This window comes from Ictalurus punctatus, chromosome 16 (genome assembly GCF_001660625.3).
Source record: "Ictalurus punctatus breed USDA103 chromosome 16, Coco_2.0, whole genome shotgun sequence".
Taxonomy (NCBI): Eukaryota; Metazoa; Chordata; class Actinopteri; order Siluriformes; family Ictaluridae; genus Ictalurus; species Ictalurus punctatus.
In genome coordinates, this window is record NC_030431.2 from 8273154 (window position 1) to 8297945 (window position 24792).

The following is a 24792-nucleotide window of genomic DNA, read 5'->3' on the forward strand; positions in this document are numbered from 1 at the left end:
CTATCTATCTATCTATCTATCTATCTATATATTTATCTTATTTAATTAATTTATATTTATATTATATATAAGTACTTACGCATTATTTTTTTATGGATTCACAAAAAGCACCAAATTAAACTACAGTCCTAAATTAATAATATATATTCTTGTGTGTGTATGTGTGTTGGGTTCTTTTCTGTTTTGGACAAACAGTTGTGTAAAGTTTTAGTCTGAATTTATATTTGTAACACTCAGTTTGTGGATTTTATTTTAAACAAAAAAACAAACAAAAAAAAGGCACTGAAAGTTTGCCCCGCCCCATCCGATTAATAAAAAAAAAAAAATAATCGGCCAACTAATCGATTATGAAAATAATCGTTAGTTGCAGCCCTAGTTTGCTCACATGCTTGCTTCGGGTCCTTCCACAACATTTCTATTGGTTTAAAGGTCAAGACTTTGACTTGGCCATTCCAAAATGTTGTCTTGACATTTTACTTTAGAATTTACTGGTATAATTCAAAATTCATTGTTCCATCAATGATGGCAACCCATCCTGGTCCAGATGCAGCAAAACAGGCCCAAACCATAATACTTCCACCACCATTTTTCACAGATGGGATAGGAGTCTTATCCTGGAATGCAGTAATTTCCTTTCACCAAACATAATGCTTCTCACTTAAATAAAAAATTCTATTTTGGTCTCATCCATCCACGAAACATTTTTCCAATAGCCTACTGTCTTGTCCATGTGATCATTATCAAACTGCAGAAGGATAGCATTGTTCTTTTTGGAGAGTAGTGGCTTTCTCCTTGCAATCCTGAAATGCACACCATTGTTGTTCAGTGTTTTACTGATGGTGGACTCATGAACATTAACATTAGCCAATGTGAGAGAGGCCTTTAGTTGCTTAGAATTTTCCCTGGGTTTCCAGTGTGACCTCACAGACTATCACATATCTTGCTCTTGGAGTGATGCTTGTTGATCGACCACTCCCGATGAGGCTAACAATAGTCTTGCATTTTTTCCATTTGTACACAATCTGTCTGACTGTGGATTGGTGAAGTCCAAATTCTTTAGAGGTGGTTTTGTAATCTTTTCCAGCCTGATGAACATCAATAACTGTTTTTCTGAGGTCCTTGGAGATCTCCTTTATTCATGCCATGATGCACTTCCACAAATGTGTTGTGAAGATCAGATTCTGATAGAACCCTGTTCTTTAAATAAAACATGGTGCTCACACCTGATTGTCATACCATTGATTGAAAACACCTGACTCTAATTTCACCAACTCACAGATATGAAAATTGGATCATTGTCCTTAATAAATAAATTACTAAGTATAATACTTTTGTCTCATTTGCTTAATTGGGTTTTCTTCATCTGCTTTTAGGATTTGTGTGAAAATCTGATAATGTTTTAGGTCATATTTATGCAAATATATAGAAAATTCTAAAGGGTTAACAAATAGGGATGCACCAAAATCAAAATTCTTGGCCGAAGCCGAAACCGAATATAATGAAAAACTTGGCCGAAAGTTCACGTTTTTTTCCATTTATTTTGCCATTTTTTTCACGATTGCATAAATTAAATAGTCAAAATGTGCTTTTTACTATTTTGTCTTACTTTTCAAAGAAAAAAATCAGTTACAAAAACTACAATTTCAAAATATTTATTTAACACTGAACATTTTTTTTTTAATTCCTGCAGGCATAGGCTACCAACAAGGCACAATATAACTTTAAATAAATAAATTAGTAAAATAAAAATATTTTTATGTGGTCATCTTTGAGCCCCCCTTGAATAGCCTATGTTAGGCCTATAACTGACTGCTGAAAGAATGTAACACTCTGTAGCCTACAACAAAAATGTGCATTAAAAAGTGCATTGATGAGTGCAAAAAATGGTTATATTCGGTTATATACGGCTGATTATATTCGGGATATATACCGCTGTACATCCCTGTACACTTCGTGGAGTATTATAGTAGATATAGTATAGTTAGATACGTTGTTAATGTTATGTTCCTTGATATATTTAGTTAGTTTAAATTATAGATTAGGTTTTTCCGCTCCCAGTCCATATACTAGTTCATGTTTCTTGTTTTGTGTTTGGACCCTGTTTTCTGTGACCGCGACTTTGATTCCTGCTTTGCCAGGTTTATGCCTGTTTGACGATCGCTCGACCCTTTGCCTGTCTTGACTACATTTTTTGGATTACGATTTTGATTTGTCTGCCTGCCCTTAAATAAATACGTCTTTACCTGCTTCTGTACTCTATTCCCTTATGTCTCGTGACGTGACAGAAACATGCTCCAGAACAGAAACAAAACAAACGCACGTGTCCACAGTAAAGATCCGCAGAGCATGTAGCTCGTGCATGCGCCCACCCCCTCATCGAGGTCGTGACATTCGTGCGTCTCACTCTGGTTGCTAGGCTGTTTGGTCGAGTCATCAAACACGTCATTGTTCGGTCTAATTCATTCGGCCTCTTCACTTATTCGGCCGAACACCTAAAGTGCTTTTTTTCAAACATTTGGTGCATCCCTATTAACAAACATTCAAGCACCACTGTAAATGTGCATATGTGTGTTCTAAAGAAATGGCACATGGCAAATGGTGCATGGGCTACAACAACAGAAGACCATATCAGGTTCTACTCCAGCCAGCCAAGGATAAGTATCTGAGGCTATCATGGGTACAGACTCACCAAAACTGATACAGCTGAAGACTGGAAAAAGAGCAGGTGATTTTTTTTATTCTAATCTGCAACTGTCCAGTTGGGGTGGGCCTGTGCCCATGCTAACCTCAGATTCCTATTCTTGGCTGTCATGAGTGGAAGCCAATGGGGTTTTCTGTTGTTGTAGCCCATACAACTCAAGGTTCGATGTTTTGTGCATGCTGAGATACTTTTCTGCTCTCCACAATTGTGCAGAATGATTTATATGTATTTTGATATCCTTCCTGGCAGCTTGAACCAATTTGGCAATTTTCCTCTGACTTCTCTTAATCAACAAGGTGTTTCTACCCACAAACTGTTGCTCCCTCAGTGTTTTTTGTTTTTCTGCACTATTCTGTGTAAACTCCCCATTTTCTGTATAAACTCTCCATTTTTCCCCATTCTGATGTTGATGTGAACATTACCTGAGGCTTTTGACTTGTATCTGCATGATTTTATGCATTATTCTGCTGCCTCATGATTGACTGATTAGATAGCTGTGTAAATGAGCAGGTGTGCAGGTGTTTCTATTAAAGTGGACAGTGAGTGTATATTCTAATATACCTCTGCGACTGATTATTTGCATTGAAATTTATATTTTTCTTTAAGTATCTGACAATTCTGTTCCCAATCAAGTGTGCCTGGTATTTCATGGACTTCATAATGTTATCAATAATTTTACTGAAAAGCATGTAATAGACTAGAATGTAGTTCCTCCGTATATTAATAGTTGTTGATAACAGGATAGGATGAACGTTTTTGAATTGAACATGTTTTTGCTATCAGATTGTGGAAAGATATACACCAATGGTGGGTCTATGGGCAACTCCAGTGTCCGAGGCACCCGGTCAAAAGCAGAGCTCCAAGAGCTTATGGACAGCTTGCAGAGAAGGAAGGCAGCTGTGGAAGCCAGTATACGGGCTAATGCAGAGCGCCACCCCAAGCTCAGCCTGTCCTTTCCACCTAGTCCTCATTCCATCAAATCACTCCTTCAAGAGCATCCGTCCCTCTCAGTTCGAATCCCTTCCTCCTACAGCCTCAGTATGCCTCCTTCCCCTCGTCATTCAGCCTGCCCGACAAGCCCAGTCCACACCCACACTCGTACCCACCACCAATCGCAGGACAACCTTTCACTCTTTCAGTTGTTTGATAGCCACCGTCCCAACACAGCTGGCTCCAGTCTCTCCATGTGGAATGGTACCTCCTACATGTCGGATGCTTTTAATGTATACCATCGTGGCCCTAGTGGAGCTGCAAGCATGCCCTCCAGTCCTAGGCTGGGCCGAAAACTTCTAGCACGAGACGGAGATGCCATTGATGATCCTCCCCCTCGCCAGAGGAAATATTCCACTGGTTCTTTGAATGATTTAGGAGGACACAGTCATTCCCTTCCCAGGCTGTATCGAGGGGATGCTCCTTCTCTCTCTCTGCCCCCTTGGCGCTCATCCAGGGCAAGATGCAGCCTTCCATCTCTTGACTGCCCTCCAGATGTGACTGTTACTTCCCTGAGCAATGATCTCCGCTTTGAGAGGACGCTCTCATTTGGGAAAGGAGTAGTAAGCCCAGGGAAGGGCCTGTGGAGGGGCAGCATCAGTTCTCTAAGCAGCAAGAACGAGCTTCAAGATTACCATCAAAGACAGAGAGACGAGAGGTTACGAGAACAGGAAGTGGAGAGACTGGTGAGGAGCAGTGTAGTATACACACACATACTTACTAGGGGTGTAAATCTCTTTCTTTGTGATGATATGCATCTTGATACATCATATATGCTACAATACCAAAACTATACAGTTTAAAAAGTATCGATTTAATGCTCTTCAATTCACTACTGATCCACTCTGAAATTATTTAGTTCAGGTATAATTCAATGACATTCATTACAGTTAAATTTAAGATGAATTGATGTGTCCTAAGTTTGACTTTCTAAGGAACAGCAATTTTAAACATTTCTTCACTGTCTTTATTTAGAGTGAGAATTGGTACTTCAATTATTTCTCTATACTACATTAATTATCGTGCCAAATCTCCCCAAACCACCTACAAGTGTTGGGTAATGAACTCTAAAAGAAACTGGTAAAACCGCACACACAGTTTCAATGAAAGTTTTAGCTGAATGGGTTCTACCTTGAGCGTCTTCTTGGCTTCCTCATGATTGTTACAAACCCTGAAAGAACCCTGCTAGAGCACATTATAGAAATTCACACCATGTTTCACACTGTATTAATTTAATTAACTCTTGGTTTATGCAGTGGGATTTTTATATAAGAGCTCTGTTAAATTAACATTCCTTTGTTTTTTAAGCGAAATCTCTGTCTAATGCATCTGTAGCATATGTTATTTCTAAGTGACTCATTGTGCTGCGAAAAACCATTTTAACTGCATTCACTTATAATGGAAAGTGTTGACTGTCCCAACAACCTGACATTCTTTTCTAAGACAAAGATTAGATTGAACAAATTCTGTATTAAATAACATATTCCTTAATGCTATTTATTGTAGTTTCAATTTGACAGTTTGTGTTATTTTACTTTTATTTGTGGTTGATTTGTTATTTAATTATGTACGTAGGGTGCACAGTGGCTTAGTGGTTAACACGGTCACCTCACACCTCCAGGGTTAGGGGTTTGATTCCCACCACATCCCTGTGTGTGTGGAGTTTGCAGAGTTTCCTCCCCCAGTCCAAAGACATGCATGGTAGGCTGATTGGTGTGTCTGTGGTGTGTGAATGTGTATGTGATTGAGCCCTGTGATGGATTGGCATCCTGTCCTGGGTGTACCCTGCCTTGTAATAAATAACATATTCCTTAATGTGACCGATGGTTTAGGCTCCAGGTTCCCCACGACCCAGTAGGATAAGCGGTATAGAAAATGGATGGATGTTATGCATATATGATTCTAAACTGCTTAGATTCTGTTTTTTAATGCTCCCCTTTTTATAATTTTTTATGTCCTATGGACCCTTATTCCTGAAGGAGCGTCAGCGTCTGGAAACCATATTGAGCCTGTGCTCTGAACTTGGCAGCACTGAATCAAGTTGTCCAGAACACAACTCTGGTGTCTGTGCTATATCTGACCTGCAGAAAATCAATCACGAGCTGGAGAAGCTGCAGGTTTCGGATGATGAGTCTGAGTTCTCTGACTTGCTTGTCGTAGCTGCTCCAGAGGATGGCTCGGTGGATAAGGGTAGAGGAGACAGACGGGTACAGCCCACCAACATCCTGCTAACCTCTGTGAGTTCACACTCACCACACATGCACAAGATGAGATATTGTTTTTTTCCTTTCATAAGAACAAAAGTGTTATTTTAGATCTGTATTAACACAAACATTATAATACTTTGATAATGTTATTATACTTTGTGTCATGTAATGAGATTATGGACAGATGTAAGTGCAGTTAAGAGCTTTTATTGAAGAGAATATAATCCAAAGGGCAAGGCAGAATCAACAACAAAGATATGCAAAGGTCAGGTGATCAGGCAAACAGACTACAGCAGGTAAGGCAGAAAATTAGAATCAAGGGCAACAGAATCAGAACCAGAATTTCAACACTTAGCTTGGTAACGACAGATACTAGATGAACTGAACGTTTACTTCGCACACATGTAGTGCGTGAGCAGTCTCTTTTAAAGTTTGGTATGATTGTGAACAGGTCTGTGTGATTAGTATTCTGGGGATGGTGAAAGTGTCTGTGTTTGTTTGGGAGTTGTAGTCTGCGTCAGCCATGTTTGTAGTCTGTGGTGCATTCTGGGAAACGGAGTCACTGGTTTGATGTGATATGACATTGTGCTTAATGTTTTTTCTAGCTCCTTTAATTGCTGTTAAAAAAATGCTAAAAAACAGTCCTGATGATTTTCTTTTAGGATCGATGGCTGTTGCTCATGATTTATGTTTTGCTGCACATTAGTTTCACATTATCAGAGTTTTTTAGGCAGTTGAGGAAGCAATATTTGTGTGCAATATGTTTGCATACGATTAGGATGAACAAATGTAATTTTGTGTTTTAAGATCCACAAATGAACAGGCAGATGTGGGTAGTAATGCCCTACATTTACTTTGTTAAATTTACTTGAGTAACTGTTCGAAAATAATGCATTTTTAAGAGTAGGTTTAACTGGCAATACTTATACTATTACTCAAGTTAATTTTTAATCACAGAAAGGTACTTTTACTTTGCTACATTCTCTGGCATTCCTCTGTTACTGTTAAATGTTAATGAATATATGTAGTTATAATTAGAATAATAATTAGTTTATCTAGGGCGCACGGTGGCTTAGTGGTTAGCAGGTTCGCCTCAAACCTCCAGGGCATTCGATTCCCATCGGGCCCTGTGTGTGCGGAGTTTGCATGTTCTCCCCGTGCTGTGGGGGTTTCCTCCGGGTACTCCAGTTTCCTCCCCAGTCCAAAGATGTGCATGGTACGCTGATTTGGCATGTCTAAAGTGTCCGTAGTGTATGAATGGGTGTGTGAATGTGTATGTGAGTGTGCCCTGCAATGGATTGGCACCCTGTCCAGGGTGTACCTCGTCTTGTGCCCGATGCTCCCTGGGATAGGCTTCAGGTTTCCCCGTGACCCTGAAGGAAGGATAAGTGGTATAGAAAAAGGATGGATGAATGGATTAGTTTATATCACGCATTATGAGGTCGTGAGTCTTGCGATATGTTGCAGTGGTCTGAATGCGTCTGCAACAACCACTCACTTTTTTTTAGCAGGCTCAGTCCTGGAAGATAATAGCCGAAGAGGGGGAAGAAGCGAGCATGTTGGCAGATGCAGGACACACACACACACACACACACACACACACACACACACACACACACAAACCATCACACCCATATGTGGGTCTTTCACAAACTGTTGCCACAAAGGTGTAAGCACACAATTGTCTAGTATGTCTTTGTATGCTTTAACATTAAGATTTCCCTTAACTAGAACTAAGTGTGGAAGAACTCAAGTTACTTGCACAGGGCCCTGACCTCAACCCTATTGAACACTTTTGGGATGAATCCGGAACGCTGACTGCATGCCAGGCCTTCTTGCTCCACATATCAATTCCTGGCCTCAGTAATGCTCTTGTGGCATTACCGCCATGATCTAGTGGAAAGCCTTTCCATAAAAGCGATAGTTATTAACAGCAAAGGGGGGACTAAATCTGGAATGGCATGTTCAAAAAGCACATATGGGTGTGATTGTCAGGTGTTCACATATTTTTGGCTATATAGTGTATTTTTAAAGTTACACTTTCCTTTTTGTCTATATAAAAATAACTGTGAGGTGCAAACATTTTCCCTCAGCTGTGTCCTCTATCTAGTGAGCTGAATATTTCTTTCTAGACTTTCTATCCTTAAACATAAGTAGGCATCTGGCTGTACCAGCTGAAGGTATTTTGGTGTTTTTGCTGTTTTGTATAAATCATTTTCCACAGCTCTAATTGTAGTATGATGATGTCAGCTGTAATTGAATTATACAGGAGACTAGAGCAGTTAGAATCTTTAAAATAGGAAAGAGACAAACAGAGGATCAGGAAATGACTTTATTCCCAGTAACATTTTGTATGTGTGTGTGTGTGTGTGTGTGTGTGTGTGTGTGTGTTTGAGTCAGAGAAAAAGATGAAGTGAATAAGAAAAAGATAAGAAAAGGTAGGATACATTGTTTGGTAGAATAGAATAAAGGATTACACAGTTATCTGTATAATGCGTTATATCTAGAGCAACAAGCAAACTTGTACAACAAGTGTATGCTAAGATATTGAAGGTCTGTTGTGCTACTGTGCATGTACTATTAAAGTGATTGATGTTTATGGTAAATTTCAGTGAAATTTGGAATACATGCTAATATCACATGTTTATTCACAGTGTGGCCACAGACTCTGCCAGATAACCATCAATACTGCTATAAAATTGAATGCTTTATCTTGAGCTTAAAAATTTTTCAGTGGCAGAGTAAAGTGACATGTGCTTTTGAATTTTTCCAATGGCAGCGTAAATGTGACACATGCTATCAAAGAAGGCAGAACAGTAAATATAAGTACAATAAATAGTAAATGGTAAATCTGAATAGTAAATACCTAAGTGTCCGGGAGTGGCAGTAATAAAGTGTCGCAGTGCTAATTGAGGGACTACTGGCTGTTAAGCAGTCCTGTGGCTTGGAGATAAAAACTTTTTCTTCAATCTGGTTGTTCGTGATTGGATGCAATGGAAGCATCTGCCAGATGGCAATTTCGCAAACAGGAAATGAGCAGGGTGAGTGCTGTCCTTAATGATATTGCAGGCCTCCCTCAAACTGAGTGTTTGTTAAATGTCCTGTTAGGCTGGAAGTTTGTTTTCAGTGATTAGCTCTGCTGTTCTCACCACTCTCTGAAGAGCTTTACGTCAGAGGAAGAGCAGCTGCCATACCAGACAGTGATGCAGCCAATCAGAATGCTCTCTATTGTGTAGAACTAGAAGGTTGACATTATATCAGTGGAAATGCCAAACCTCTTAAGCCTCTGCAGAAAGTGTCTAGGCTCCAGTAGAGATCCATGTAAATGTGGCCACCAAGAAACTTGTAGCTCTTAAGTCTCTCCACTTCCACCACATTCATGTAGATGGGAGTGTGATCCCCTCTCTGTGACTTCCTGTAATCCACAATCATATTCTTGGTCTTGCTGCGGTTCAGAGAGAGATTGTTTCATCACACCATGTTGAAAGTGCTTTGACCTCCTCTCTGTAGAATGACTTATCACTATTGTTGATGAGTCCTAGGATGGTTGTATCAACCGCAAATTTAGAGCAGTTATAGGTAAACAGGGAGTACAAGAGGGAGCTGAGCACACATGCCTGTGGGGAACCAGTGCTGAGTGTGAGTGTGGAGAATGTGTGGCTGCCAATCCTAACCACTTAGGAACTGCCCGTCAGGAAGTCCAGGATTCAATTAAACATGTGACTGTTAAGTCCCAGATCCTTCAGCTTGACCCTTAGTTTGGTAGCGATGATGGTATTGAACACAGAGCTATAATCAATAAACAGTATCTGCACATAGGTGTCTCTCTCCTCCAGGTGTTCCAGAGTAGAGTGCATGGCCATTGTAATGGTGTCATCAGTGGATCTATTCAAGCGGTAATCAGACTGTAACGGGTTGAAGGTGTCTGATAGAGAGGAGCAGATACAGGATTTGACGAGAAACACTTCATGATCACTGATGTCAGTGCTACAGGGTGGTAGTCATTCAGGCTGGAGACAGCAGTCTTCTTAGTGACAGGGATTATGGTGGTGATGGTGGTCTGCTTGAAGTATGTGAGTGAGTGATAGAGGGTTAGAGTGAGTGAGGGAGTGAGTAAAGTAAGTAAAAATGTGACCCAACTGACAGATTTTAGGAAGTCTGGTTTCTTAGCAGAGTGCAAAGACAGATTTGGTGATTAGTGCACTGAAGGAAGAGGTTCACCTCTTTTTCATCAAAATATTCTTTCAACTCCATCAAAATTTTCTTTCAACTCTTTGATCAATGACAGAGCCCACAAACTATATTTCAAGTACAAGTTGAAATGGAGATGACAAAGAGATAATTATTTAATTCTGCTGTGATCAATTAAAACAATTTTTTAAACCAATGTATAAACATTTCTTTATAAAACAAATTTGATGTTCTGATATATTATCAGATGTATTCTCTTATATTATTTGTTTTATCTGTCCAGACATCAGAAGACATGCAGATTAAACAGGAAGTGTCCCTTTTAGAGGAGGAGAGGATTCAAGTCCTCAACAACATTGAAGAGCTGGAGCAGAAGATCAAGGATTTAGACACACAGTTGAATGAGTCTGTCGGAGAGGTTTGTGTCAGAAGCTTAATAATTCTAGATGCAGTCAACTCCAGAATTATAAAATGAACAGAAATGATTATGAACACATACAATAACATTGTGGATATAAAGTATCCACACCCATGTTAAAATGGTAGTTTTTTGTGATGTAAAAAATGAAACCAAGATAAATAATGTCAGATGTTTTTTCACCTTTAATGTGATATAGCAACCAACAAAATTCATGTGAAAGCAAATAGAAATGTTTAAAGGAGAAAAACACAAATACAAACTCATAACTTTGTTATGTAAGGTGCACACCCTTTTCTAATGGAGTATTCTCAGAATGAAACAATAAAAAATGTAGTTGAAATGTAATTCTCATACACCTGTCATCAGTGAAGTGATTCTGATTAACCCCAAATAAAGATCAGCTGTTTTTGTAGGATGTTCTTGACATCATATTGGTTTCATCTGATTGCTGAAGCCATGGCCCTCAAAGCATGTTGGGGACCTTATTTTTGAAAGGCACTGATCAGGAGAGAATTTCCAAAACATTAGATGTACCATGGAACACTGTGAAGGCCATCATCAAGTGTAGAATATGTGGCACCACAGACACATTAACAAGATCACGATGTCCTTCAAACATCCAACTCCACCTAAAATTGAGCCAAAACATACATATAATTACCCCAAACCATGTGGCAAAGAATGTTATGGTCTGATGAGACCAATGTAAAACTTTTTGGGCTAAAAGATTTTTAATTCTAAAAGATATGTTTGGCACAAAATCAAGACATATCACCCAAAGAACAGCATACCCACCATGAAGCATAGTGGTGGCAGCATCATGCTATGGGGCTGCTTCTTTTCAGCTAGGACTAGGGCTCTAGTCAAGACAGAGGGAATCATTGTTAGCTCCAAATACCTATCACAAAACCTGCAGGCCTCTGTTAGAAAATTGAAAATGAAGAAACATTTCACCTTCCAGCACAATAATGACCCAAAGCACAGATCTATAAGTCAGCAAATTAATGGCTTCAGAAAAAAGATCTTCATTTTGTAAGGGCCCAGTGAGAGACAGATCTATATCCTATCAAAAACATGTGGAATGACCTGAAGAGGGCTTTGCACAGGAGATCCCCTTACAATGTGATAGATCTGGAGCATTTTTACAAGGAAGAGTGGAAAAAGATTTCCAAATCAAGTTGGTAGACTCTTACCCAAAAAGACTGAGTGCTGTATTACAAGCAAAAGGTGCTTTCACAACGTATTAGTTAAGGGGTATGCACACTTATGCAACAGAGCAGGCACAGAAAAAGAGAGATGCATTATCCTTATTTTTCTCTTTTTGGGTGGCAAACAAGTTAACAGTGGTGTGCATTTCTGATTTGCAGTATCCACACACTGTCCACTTGTATAAGATGTGTACACCTGCAAATTCATGATTTTTTAAAATCTGCCAATCATGTGGGAGCAGCGCAAAACAAAAAAATTATGCTTTTCACACCATTCTGTGTAAACTCTAGAGTTAGTTGTGTGTGAAGTTCCCAGGAGATCAGCAGTTTATGAAATACTCAAACCAGCCTTTCTGGTAATAACATTCATGCCATGATCAAAGTCAAAGAGATCACAATTTTTCTTCATTCTGATGTTTGATGTGAACATTAACTGAAGCTCTTGACCTGTAGCTGCATGGTTTTTTGTATTGTGCTGCTGCCACACGATTGGCTTATTAGATAACTGCATGAGTGTACAGGTGTTCCAAATAAAATGGGCGGTGAGTGTATATCTGCAATATGCAGGCATTATGCACTAAACCTGGAACCCTGTATATAGAACATAGATGTTTATGATACTCTTAGTGATACTAGAAGAAATATTGTGTTTTAGATCTAAACAGTGCCTTACTGAATGCTAAAATAAAACCATATTTCTATCATACTTCTGTTGAAACAAATGAAATATTCTTTTCTGAGCCACCGCTCCATATCTCACACAGACCACAAGCTGTGAACAGGGCAGAAAATTATTTAATTACTTTTTAAAATATTGGAAATCTTGTACGTTCATTGTACCTGAATTTTTTTTTATAGGTCTTATAATATGATAATTCATGTTGTTATTAAAATAAAAAAACTTCTCTGAATATCATGAGTTAATGGGGAGTTAATAGGGGTTTACACCCCTAATGTGAACAGTGGGAGAACACAGATAGTAACCTAAACTAAGGATTGACCTCAGGACCCTGGTGATTGGTGCCACCTTGCCAGCCTAGAATGTGTGTGTGTCTTAGACATAGTAATTAACTTGATAACCAACTTCTAAAATGGATGAAGGTCTCCAGTGTAGGGCTGTGCAATTAATCAAATTTTCTATTTCAGTTTTGATTATGTCCTCCGACGATTATGAAAACAAAATAATCGAGATAAAATGATTATTGTGCCCCATCTCGTTGTTCATGTTCTTGTTTTGTCTTTTTAAAGGGTCGCGAAACCTCCCTCTTTCAGCTCAAGTCTGCCTCTCAATGTTTTTGAAAAATGCAGGTTAAATGGGTGTGGATGGCTGTGCGAAGAAGGGAGGGGGAGTGGGTGTGGCAGGGAAAGGTAGGGGAGGAAGAGGGGGGCGAGCCTTCATAACACTCAAAAAAAGATGGATAGTGACAAAGTTTGCAGTGAGGCAGTGGACTTCTCTCCTCTTGAATCCCCAGTGCTAAATGGAGACACGATAGAGAGCAGTGCAGGTCCTCTGCCCCATCTATTTAAACCATTAGCCCCTGGCTCGACTATGGAGGAAAACATAAAATAAAACCGGAGGCAGCACGGATGGTAGAAGTGTCAGAATGGTAGATAGCTAATAGGCTCGAGCTTTTCATGAATAAAAGGTGAAGGGGCTTCTCTTCAACACGGACTCTTGTTGCATTGTTTTGCACGTGATGGCCTATGGAGCTTTAAGCGGTTTAATTAGCTCAAAAGGCAAGTAAAGATGTAATGGTTAATATTTGACACATACCTCATTTGAAGGGATGGAAAAGTCCTCTGGACTTAGTACCGCATCATTGTGTAGATGCAAACGCAAACTTCATGAGCAAGTCCGAAGTCCACCTTTCTCCAATTCTCATTGCTCTCCTGAGAAAACACACTCAAACTCTTACACCACTGAAACAAACACCTGCGACCCATTTGAACGCCTCTCTCATCTACTACATCTGTAGGAAAACATCATGTGCTGTCATGAATAATTAAGAGACAGCATCTTCTCATAGGATAAGAACACACAGGCTCATGAATCATTATAAGACACTGACATGTCGAAGTACTATAATACATTGCCAGGTCACTGCCTGTGACATGTGACAGGACGAGATTTTAAACAAGGGAGACGAAAATAGCGGGGAAAAAATCTAAATTAACCAGTTTTCTCCTACAATTCAAATTAACAGATATGATTAACCCAGATTTGATTCATATTTAAACAGATTCAAGGAGTCCGTTGTGATACAAAAAGAAATAACATTTGGTATCACTGGAAAACTCATTTCCTCTAGGGTCATGACAGCTGGTCTAAATATGATCATTTCCTTTCTAAAGATCACGCAGAAACTACAGGCTGATCTAAACCAGGAGACAGAATTTCATTGTCTAAAGAAGTTTGAAATTAATTTCTGGCGATGCGATTCGCCGAAATGCGTCACGTGACGTGCTCCATTAGCTTACGAGAGAGACATCAATACAGTAAAAAGAGATGCGGAAAATGCAGAAATTGTGTACAAAAGCATTAAAAAACGAATGTAAGCAGCTATCCATAGCTTGAATAAGAAAGGAAAGTGTGACTTGGCTGACTTGCTTATTCTTTCTCTTTCTCTCTGGTGTATGCTGGGAGGGTGTGGGTGAGACTGATGCTGGGTGAGACCTGAGTGTGAGTTCACTTGTTTTTTTCTATTTCCTTTTTTCTACTTTTTCTTCCTATTTGTTGCATGGTTTGGCAATCAAGTTTGTGTAAGAGGTTGTATTTGCTTGGTGTACTTAGTTTTGCGTAGAAGGATGACGTCTGTGTCCTTGCGCAATGGTTTGAGGTGTGTACCTGACAACTGCGTTATGATAAAGGACACTCTAATGGCAGTAGCAGAGGTGAGGTTGGTCATGAGAACATTTCCTCCACTTCCCATATGAATAAAGCATTGTGGTTGTCAGAGTGTTATACATTTGACCGGGGAAAACCCTACCCATAATATTAACATAGGTGATGACACTACTGTGGAGGGTAAAAGAAAGTGAGTTAAAAAAGGACTCTGAACAAAGAAACGTGCACGCACAAGGACCTCTGTTCTTTTCCCTCTTGTTTATTAAAACCAATCGTAGATTCACTGCTTGCCTCTTTTCATTGACAGTGGGGTTTTTTTAGTTTAAACTCCAAATCTCATGTATCAGCTGATTGGCGGTATTGTTGTCAATTATAGTTTGGTTCAAGTAACTCCACTTTATGCAGCAGCTTCAAAAGTTCTGATTTTTATCGCTAGTTCATTCTGAGCGATTTCTCTGGGGTGCAAACACCCGGTTTTAAAACACGTAATGTCTTTTAGGAGGCAGGTTTGCATGCTTTTAAATTCACCAGAGCACACACTAGATGTTTCCTTCCATGTTAAACATTAAGAAAGAACATTTATGGTGTATGCAACCACCGGTAATTTGCAGTGGTGATTTTGAAAGTGGTGATATTGGCCACAAATCTTGTTGCCCACACAGTGAGCGAGAAGCACCTGCCACTCATTCAGAGTCAGGAGGACATTGCAGGCCCTTCCAAGGTAAGCTGATCAGAGACTGATGTAGAGTGTCCTGCAGATAACCAGTCAGAAAATGTTCTGAAATCAGCAGTGATAGCTGCTACGATCTCTGAACTCAGATCTATAGAGATTGTTAACGTTAATAGTGGCAGTATTGAGATTCTGGTTGTTGAGCATTTTAATAGCTGTAGGTGTATGCTGAGAAGGTGGTGCTGAGTGTTACTGATGAACAATCTGGTGGTGGTGCTAGAAAGATGGTTGTAGAAAAGATGGTTGTTCTAATTATACAGTTAATGAGATGAGTGGGCGGGATGATGCTCTATCACATGGTACTTCCTTTCTTCATGATATTGACTTCTGTTCACCGTGTGTGGAATTGAAGGGTATTCTCAAGAACCTTTTCTTAAGGTTCCCTCTCTGTACACTTTAGAGGAGATTAATGGTTTCTTAGATGATACCACTGGAAGGCAGGTTAATATTAAGAACTTTTCCCTGATGTTAAGAAGTTTGTGCGGTCAGTTACTGTTCATCAGAAGAATGTGGGTGTTGATCTTCAGAGTGAGAAAAAAGGTTTCGTTTAAGAGGGCATATGACTGTACTTAGAAAGTAAAGAAAAGTGAAAAAAGAGATTGTTAAAGGCATCTGTATAGTAGAACAGCCATGTGTCATATGGTGTCTTCCATTATTATTATTATTACTTTTCCATTTTTACATGTTACTTTCCTTCAGGAAACTCGCAGTGATGTTAATGAAATTAAATGGGAAATGTGGTGGAAAGGGCAGTACTTTCTTAGCCACAAAACAAATGTAAGTGCAGGGGTAGCAATTTTATTTTCTCACTTTATTTTAATTAATTTTATTTTCTCATTTTATTTTAATAAGAAATTGCTCCAAGATAAAAACTTCTGTGAATATTTTGAGAAGTTCTGGCAGTACTGGGAAAAAAGGTCAAATTTAATTTTTGAAAATTTAAGACAATGGTGGGAAATAGGGAAGGCAAATATAAGATTGTTTTGGCAGCAGAACATTGCTAATTTTACTAAGAGGCCAAGAGAAATTCTTAAGATTCCTGAAAATGATATATCTGTCCTGGAGTCAGAATTATTGGGCAGACATAATGTCTGGGTGTCAATTTGCAAAAGGGAAAAAAAGGAATTGGGTCTTTTTTGAATGAAAGGGTAAAAGGTGCTTTAGTAAGGTCCTGTTTTACTTCTGTTGCTGACATGGATGCTCCCAGTGCTTATTTTTTAAACTTGGCATGTACAGTAGCACAGCACAAACAGATGGCCTGTCTTTGTCTTCCTGATTGGACAAAAAGAGGATACGTCCAGTAAAAAGAGGACGTATGGTCACCCTAATGTATTGTGAAGGTCGGAGGCCGGCCAATTTTAGTTTCAAGGGGTATCAGACAAAGTTGTCCTTTATCTGGCTAATTATATAGCATAACTATTGAACCACTACTCCTTAATCTGCACAAAATGCAAAAAATACTGTGTCTTATTATACCTGGTTCCCCCAGAGATCATCTATCACTTCAAATGCTTATGATGATGTGAGCCTTACTGAATTTTGTCATTTGTTCCTGGTTACATAACGTGTGAATAATTTGTTATAATAAAGGTGTTTGTAAAATAAGAACACCCCCCCCCCCCCCCCCCTCTCTCTCTCTCTCTCTCTCTCTCTCTCTCTGTGTTTAGATGGAGGTAGAGAGGGCCCTGTTGGAAGGCGAGCATAATGAAGAGCTTACTCTCCTGCAAGCAGATAGGGAGTCACTAAAAAAGCTATATGAACAGATGAGCAAAATGGAGAAAACCACAAATACTGATACAACTGACAAGGTACAGTCCCCTCCAAAAGTATTGGAACAGCAAAGCCAATTCTTTTGTTTTTGTTATATACTGAATACATTTGGGTTTGAGATCAAAAGGTGAATATGAGACGATGGATCAGGATTTCAGCTTTATTTTCCTGATATTTACAACTTAGAACATGGCACCTTTGGTTGCAGACCATGCAATTTTTAGGTACTCTACTTTAGATCAAGAGTACAGGAACAGATAGTCTTAAAGTAAATAACACTTAATATTTGGTTGCATATCCATTGCTTGCAGTAACTGCATCGAGCCAACATCTCATACTGTTGCATTCATCTTTTGTGGTGCTTTTTCAGGCTTGTACTGCAGCTTCCTTCAGTTGTTGTTTATTTTGGGGTGTTCAATCTTCTCTTCAGGAGGTGAAATGCATGCTCAATTGGGTTAAGGTTTGGTTATTGACATGGCCAGGCTAAAACTTTCCACTATTTTCTTTCCAAGTCCTTTGCTATGTTGGCAGTGTGTTTTGGGTCATTGTCTGAATGATGAAATTTATCTAAATTAAATTGGAAGCATTTCTTTGTAACTTGGCAGACAGAATGTTTCTGTTTCAGAATTCATTCTGCTGCTACAATCACAACTTACATCATCAATAAAGATGAGTGAGCCAGTTTCAGGTACAGCTATGCAAGCTCAATCCATGACACTACCTCCACCGTGCTTGACTGATGAGCTTGTGTGTTTTGTATCATGAGCAGATCCTGTCTTTTTCCACTCTTTGGCCTTTCTATCACTTTGGTAGAAGTTCATCTTAGCTCTCAGATATGAGAAGTTTTGTGGCTCAGCTCTGTAGTTATTTGTCTATACCAACCTGGCCTTCTGATTCTTAATGCTGATGAGTGGTTTGGATCTTGTGGAATGGCATCTATGATTCTGCTCTCAAAGTCTTTTTCAAATGGTGGATTGTGATACCTAGACCCCTGCCCTGTGGAGGGTGTTGGTAATGTCACTGACTGGTATTTTTGTTTTGTTTTTCTTCACAGGTCTCTCAATATTTCTGTCATCAACCGCTGTTGTTTTCCTTGGCCGAATTATTTGATATCTGGTTGTTAGTACACCAGTGGTTTGTCTCTTTATCCAGACAATCCAAACTGTTGTATTGGCTTTGCCCAATGCTTATGCAAGCTTTGATTGATATTCCCTCTTTTCTCAGCTTCAAAATGGCTTGCTTTTCTCCCATAGACAGCTCTCTGGTCTTAAAGGATAAACCAAATGAAGACCAGCGAGCTGTCTATGAGAGAAAAGCAAGCCATTTTGAAGCTGAGAAAAGAGGGGAGCTTGCATAAGCATTGGGCAAAGCCAATACAACAATTTGGATTGTCCGGATAAAGAGACAAACTACTGGTGTACTAACAACCAGATATCAAATAAGTCAGCCAAGGAAAACAACAGCGTTGTTTAAACAAAAGGTGCCATGTTCTTAAGTTGTTTAACACATCTAGACGTAAATATCAGTAAATGAAAGCTGAAATTTGTATATTCATCTTTTGATCTAAAACTCAAATGTCTTCAGTGTATAGAAAAAACAAACTAATTGGCCTTGCTGTTCCAAACACTTTAGGAGGGGACTGTATATAAATAGACCTCCCTTTTAAATATTAGTGACTCTACATTTAAGCTACATTTAACTGTGCAGCCACCTGTACCTTTTCGTTTTCCTCTTCCAATTAACTAACCCAGCCTTTCTATCCCTTCTATCATTGTCTTTTATGTGTGTGTGTGTTTGTATGCCTGCACATGGGCTGTTGTTGCTCTAACAGGACAAGGTACTGTTGGAGACTGAGAAAGTTAAAGTAGAGAAGCTAGCAGAGCTGGTCTTGGAGCAGAAGAGTCAGCTGGACTCATGTCCTGAAGCGCTGAAGGAACAGCTTCAGAGTCAGCTCTCCAGGGTTAGTCAGCCATATGTGGGCTCCTCTCACTCTCTTCAACTTTTCCTTTGCTTTTAAAACGGACTCATTCCAAGATCTTGTCTCCTGAGCTCTTCTTCTCTCCTTTATGCAGTATGCTTTCTTCACTTTGGGAGTAGGCTGTCCTAGAATGATTTGCCATGTGTTGTGTATGTGGCCTTATTGATATGCTTTCTGCATGTTTAGCTGAACAAGTGTGAGGCACTGCTCAATAATTGCTCGATAATGAGAAAATAATCAATATTATATGTGAATGACCCATAGTTTAGTGTGTGCATGTATGTGTCTCATCTCAGGACACACTGATGTTGGAGACAGAGATGAAGCGTTTTGAGGATCTTGAGTTTCAGCAGCTAGAAAAAGAGAGCAGTCAGGCTGAAGAGAAAGAGACACAGATCCAGCAACTTCTCAGAGAAATTGCTGAGTACCAGCACAGCTTAGTCACACGCAAGGTGTGTGTATGTGTGTATGGGAGATTGAGTGAGGATTTGTTTATTTATTTTTGTACTGTGGTTTGTGTCCATGAGCAAAATAAACTTTGCAGGAATCCAAAAACATAGTCAGTGTACTGGTGTTGAAGATTTAAAGCTTAATCATAATATTTTTCTATTTACATACAAAACATGTACTTATTTAAGGAAAGACTCCTGACCTTGAAGAAACAGTCCACTCAGATTACCCAGCAGGCTCAGCGGGAGAAGGAGAACTTCCTGAAAGAGAAAAGCAATCTGCAGCTCATGTTACAAAGGGTAAGTGTGTGTGTCTGTGTGTGTGTCTGTGTGTGTGTCTGTGTGTGTGTCTGTGTGTGTGTCTGTGTGTGTGTCTGTGTGTGTGTGTGCATGTAGGATTATAGTATCACATACTTTGATCACCTTCTTCAGGAGCGAGAGAATCTTTCCACTCTGGAGAGGAAGTATGCAGAACTCACAGGTGGCCAGACCTTTCCTCTGAATTCTGTGTCTATGAAAGAGGTGGGAATGTTCACCCTACTCAATCTTTGCTCAAAGTTTTGCATGCATGCACACACCCATGCATGCATATTTATATAATGTATACAATCAGGTCCATAAATATTTGGACATTGATATTGAAGTTAGTGTCAATTTTGCTGGAGTTGAAATTAACTAATAAATATAAGATCAAAGTGCAGACTTTCAGCTATAGAAGGTATTTACATCCAAATCAAGTGAGCAGTGTTGGAATTACAGCTGTTCTCTTTCCAGTTGTGTATTATTCCCTTATTATTTCACTTGCAAGTAAGCAGATAAAAGGTCTAGACTCTAGAGACTAAACTGTGGTATTTGCATTTGGAATCTGTCACTGTTAATGCTCAGTATGAAGTCCAAAGAACTGTCACTGCCACTTATGTTGAAAAATCAAAACAAACCCATCAGAGAAATTGTAAAACCATTAGGTGTGGCCAAATCAAGTATTTGGTACATACTTAAAAAGAAAGAATGCACTGCTGAGCTCAAGAACCACAAAAGGCCAAGAAGACTGCAGAAAACACCTTTCTTTCCCTGGTGAAGAAAAACCTCTTCGGTTGGCCAGATTAAGAACACCCTTCAGGAAGTAGGTATATCTGTGTCAAAGTCAACAATCAAGAGAAGACTTAACCAGAGTAAATACATTTGGTTTACCACAAGATGTAAACCACTGATATGCCTCAACAACAGAAAGACCAAATTGGAATTTGCAATAAACATCTAAAAAAAAAAAACACGTACAAGCTTGTACCAGAATGATGGGAAGAATTATGCTCTCTGGTCCTTTGCAAATGGTACATTTTCATGTACTGAAATATTTCATTTAATGTTTTCATGCGGTCACATTATTCCGGTCCTAATATATTTTCACAAATTGATATTTATTTTATTAATATTTAATTTAAATAATTTACATTAATTTTAAATTTAATTACATGAAATACTGTATGTTGGGGTTATACGTTTTCAATCTGCTTATTCTCATTGTAAGCCTATAAAAGTAAGTATAAAAGGCATTTACACAACACACAATGGATTTTGAACATTATGTTATGATTAAAGTTCATATTGCAGGGTTTGCCATCCAGGCCGTATAAGACTTGCCCAGTCATGGGAAGTTCCTGAGGTTCGTGTTTGGAGGCAACACATATCAGTATCGTTTTTTCCTTTCAGTCTAGCTCGCCCACGTGAGGAGCTTGGGGCTCAGGTTGAACTTCAAGGAAAGTTGCTACTCCAGTCGAGAGTGACTTTTCTATGGGTTATATGGTATTTGAATACGATGAGGCATGTCTATCCCCAACATAGGTAGGGCAATCCTATCAACATTGAGCATGATAAGGTTAGGTTTGGGCATCCCCTACAGTCTCTATGGAGACTGTTGGGGCTTATGGCAGCAGCACCCAACATCACATTGTTGGGCCCGTTGCACATTTCATCCGAGAACGAAACCCCTTAGAGTAATCACTGTCACACGGCGATGCCTACATGCTCTGAGAACTTGGAGGTGTCCCCGGTTTATAGCCTTGGATCACACTCTAGGGGTGTCTCTTATCGCAAGACGGTAATGTCAGACACCTCCATCTCTGGAGCGACCCTCATCTAGTGTGGCGTATAAATCACCTAGAGGTGTGGGCCGTACTCCTAGCACTGAATTCCTTCTCCTCAGTTGAGAGGTCGCCATGTGTTAGACAATACATTGATGGTCTCATATATAAACCACCAGGGAGGATTATGTACACACCCCCTGTTCAGGCAGGCTCAACGAATTTTTCTCTGGTGGACTGAAGGTTTTATCAGTGAGTGCAATGTACATTCCGGTTGCCCGGAATGTGGGGGCAGACATCCTGTTGAGGCAGGGGCTGAGGCCCAAGGATTGTAGGCTCTATCCATAAGTGGGTGAGTCCATATGGTGGAGGTTCGGCCGAGTGGAAGTGGACATGTTCGCCTCCGAAGAGACAACAGACTGCCCGCTGTGGTTCACTCTAACTCCTTTTGCACCAAAAAAAGGTCAGGGCTGGATGCCATGGTACACATGTGACCGAAGTCGCATCTGTACACCTTTCCCCCGATTGCTCTGCTCCTACAGGCTCTAGCAAGAGTTTGCCAAGATCGTGTTGTGTCTGTTGCTAGTAGCACCAGATTGGCCAGCTCGAGTTTGCCTGTGCACCCTGCACGAAAGGATGAGTTCCCATTAGAGTATCAAGGTTTCTTCTCCATGTCAATTCTGGCTTTCTCATTAGAGCTCTAATTCTACATCCAAATTTCTTTGTGACATCCAGAGTGTCTTTGTGACAATGTTTCCTGCTAAAAGTGCAACATGCAACATACTTCATCAGTTTTATGGTCTGTCCTCTGAAGCATGGAAGGCCAGTATCAAGGTCAAGGTCATCCATATACGGCCTTTGATTAGCCAGAAAGACCGACAGGAAGAGAGGTTAGAACACAAATATGAAAGCTTTGCCCTGTACATACAGTTGCAATCAAAATTATTCAACCCCCGTTGCAAATCAGGTTTATTGTCAAAATGTACAGACTTTCAGCTGTTTGCAATGAACAAATCAAACAAAAGCAATAGAAATAGTTTAACACAATGAATGCTTCAAGTGGTTTCCCCAAATTCAACTGAAAATGCAACTTATAATGATTCCTCCAGTTTAAAAATTATTCAACCCCCTGAACGGAATCCCTCACAGCAGCACAAACATGCAAAACAGGTGTTTTCTCAAGCATACCTGATGCTACTAATCAAGGGCTTCATTAGTTGCACCAGGTGTGCTTGAGTTAGAACACATGAAATACCTGAACTGGCTAGGGGCAGGAAATACATTAAATATTTGGACAGGGCATATTTGGAAAAAGGAAGTTATCAACATATGCAACCAGATTTCTGAGAAGGCAGGTTGTGAAAAAACCTTGAGTGACTGCAAAAGACCTGCAACAAGACTTGGTGGCAACAGGCACTGAGGTTTCAGTGAGCACAGTATGGCATGTACTAAACACAGAAGGTTTCCTTACCAGAACTACAAGACATATGCCACTCTGACCCAAATGCACAAGAAAGGTCAGCTCAAAATCATATAAATAAGCCACAGAAGTGTTAGGATTCCGTTTTATGGAGCGATGAAACAAAACTGGAACTTTTCAGCATGATGGATCAGCGGTATGTCTGGAGGAAGAACAATGAAGAAAGAACACTCTGTCCACAGTCAAGCATGGTAGTGGCTCTGTGATGCTCTGGGGCTGTTTTGCATCCTCTGGCACTGGAAACCTGCAGCGAGTGGAAGGCAAGATAGATTCATTGATGTATCAGGAAACCCTAGGAGAAAACGTCATGCCGTCTGTGAGGAAGCTGAAGCTTGGGCATCATTGGACCTTCCAACAGGACAATGATCCCAAGCATACCTCAAATTCCACCAAGGCTTCATTGCAGAAGACGTCCTGGAAAATTCTACAGGGTCATCACAGTAACCTGACTTGAACCCCATAGAAAATCTCTGGTGGGATTTGAAGAAGGCGGTTGCAGCAAGCAAAACCAAGAATATTACTGAACTGGAGGCCATTGCTCATGCGGAATGGGCTAAGATTCCTCAGGAACACTGCCAGAAGCTATGACTCTCATTTACAGCAGGTCATAACAGCAAAAGGGTGCTCTACTAACAGTATGGGAGCGCCTTGCGCGTGTGACCGGTGTCTGAAGCTTGTGTAAAATCATGCCTCTACTTATAGGCCTGCCGTGATCAGGTGATGTGACAATTAAGCGCATTGCATGATATATGGCACCTGTGAACCACCCACCAGCCTCTATTATCTGAAGCGAAGACGCAAGTCACAGGCCTGCCCTGGTATGACAGTGCTATGCAGGGAACAGGGTTACATGCGTAACCCCGACGTTCCCTTTCAAAGGGAACTTCGACGTTGCATTTACCATAACAGTATGGGAACGGAAATACCCACTCCATCATACCAACGGTATGGCCTGTTCAAAAATACCCAAGCCTGAGGGTCACTGCAAGACACTCGAGCCCGGGGTGGAATGAATATCCAGGCTGTAATAACGAATGAACGTGTGTGGCTTAGACCACCCTGCAGCCGCACACATATCCTGCAAGGATACCCCTTTGGACAAAGCCTTCGAGGAGGCGACCGCCTTAGTGGAATGAGCTCTTATGCCCAGAGGTGTGGCGAGACCGCGCGCCTCGTAAGCCCTAGAGATTGTTTCCACTATCCAATTCGAGTTGCACTGCTTTGACACAGCATCACTTTTACTGTCGCCGCCAGCTGCTCTGACTTACGTCACTGGCCGGAGCTGTGGACGTAAGTACAGAGAGCCCTTACTGGACACAGCAGGTGCATCCTCTCTTGTTCCGGTGTGAGGAATGGAGGAGGGCAGAAAGCCTGCAACACCACAGGGTGGGCAGCTGATGTAGGAATTTTAGGAATCTAATCCGGCCTAGGATACAGGAGGGCCTTGGCTAATCCAGGGGCAAAGTCAAGGCAGGAAGGGGCAACAGAGAGAGCTTGTAGATCTCCCACTCACTTGAGAGATGTCAGGGCCAGTAGGAGAGCTACCTTTAGAGTCAGAAGCTTCTCAGAGGCTGACTCTAAGGGCTCAAATGGGGCCCCGACAGACCTTCCAAGACCACAGAAAGGTCCCAGGAACGTATGCGCAGCCTACAGATGGGCCTCAGTCGTCTGACACCACGCATGAACCTCAAAGTTAGAGGATGTTGCCCCACAGAGGCTCCATCAACAGGGGCGTGGCCAC

General features: G+C 40.4%; 1 protein-coding gene and 1 long non-coding RNA gene across 11 annotated transcripts in view; one reads left to right on the forward strand and one right to left on the reverse strand.

Annotated features, from left to right (window-relative positions):
- The window catches only part of phldb2a (pleckstrin homology-like domain, family B, member 2a), a 95660-nt gene that overhangs the window by 16973 nt on the left and 53895 nt on the right, over positions 1 to 24792 (forward strand). For 4 of the 10 annotated variants that reach the window (XR_001815057.3, XM_053687101.1, XM_017489357.3 and 1 more), the window contains exons 3-10: positions 3485 to 4377; positions 5671 to 5928; positions 10373 to 10507; positions 16961 to 17101; positions 18895 to 19023; positions 19338 to 19493; positions 19680 to 19790; positions 19923 to 20012. Coding sequence is in view for 9 of the 10 variants with exons in the window: in XM_053687101.1 (XP_053543076.1) it covers positions 3485 to 4377; positions 5671 to 5928; positions 10373 to 10507; positions 16961 to 17101; positions 18895 to 19023; positions 19338 to 19493; positions 19680 to 19790; positions 19923 to 20012 (1913 nt within the window). In the remaining variant the exon portion in view is untranslated. The remainder of the gene's footprint in view (positions 1 to 3484; positions 4378 to 5670; positions 5929 to 10372; positions 10508 to 16960; positions 17102 to 18894; positions 19024 to 19337; positions 19494 to 19679; positions 19791 to 19922; positions 20013 to 24792) is intronic. The other 6 variants (XM_017489359.3, XM_017489358.3, XM_047160991.2 and 3 more) reach the window with 6 other exon arrangements.
- On the reverse strand, positions 10675 to 14112 carry LOC108277058 (uncharacterized). Its single transcript, XR_001815060.3, has 3 exons — positions 13493 to 14112; positions 11306 to 11369; positions 10675 to 11139 (listed from the first exon to the last, which is right to left on the reverse strand). It is a non-coding gene; the product is annotated as an uncharacterized LOC108277058 (long non-coding RNA).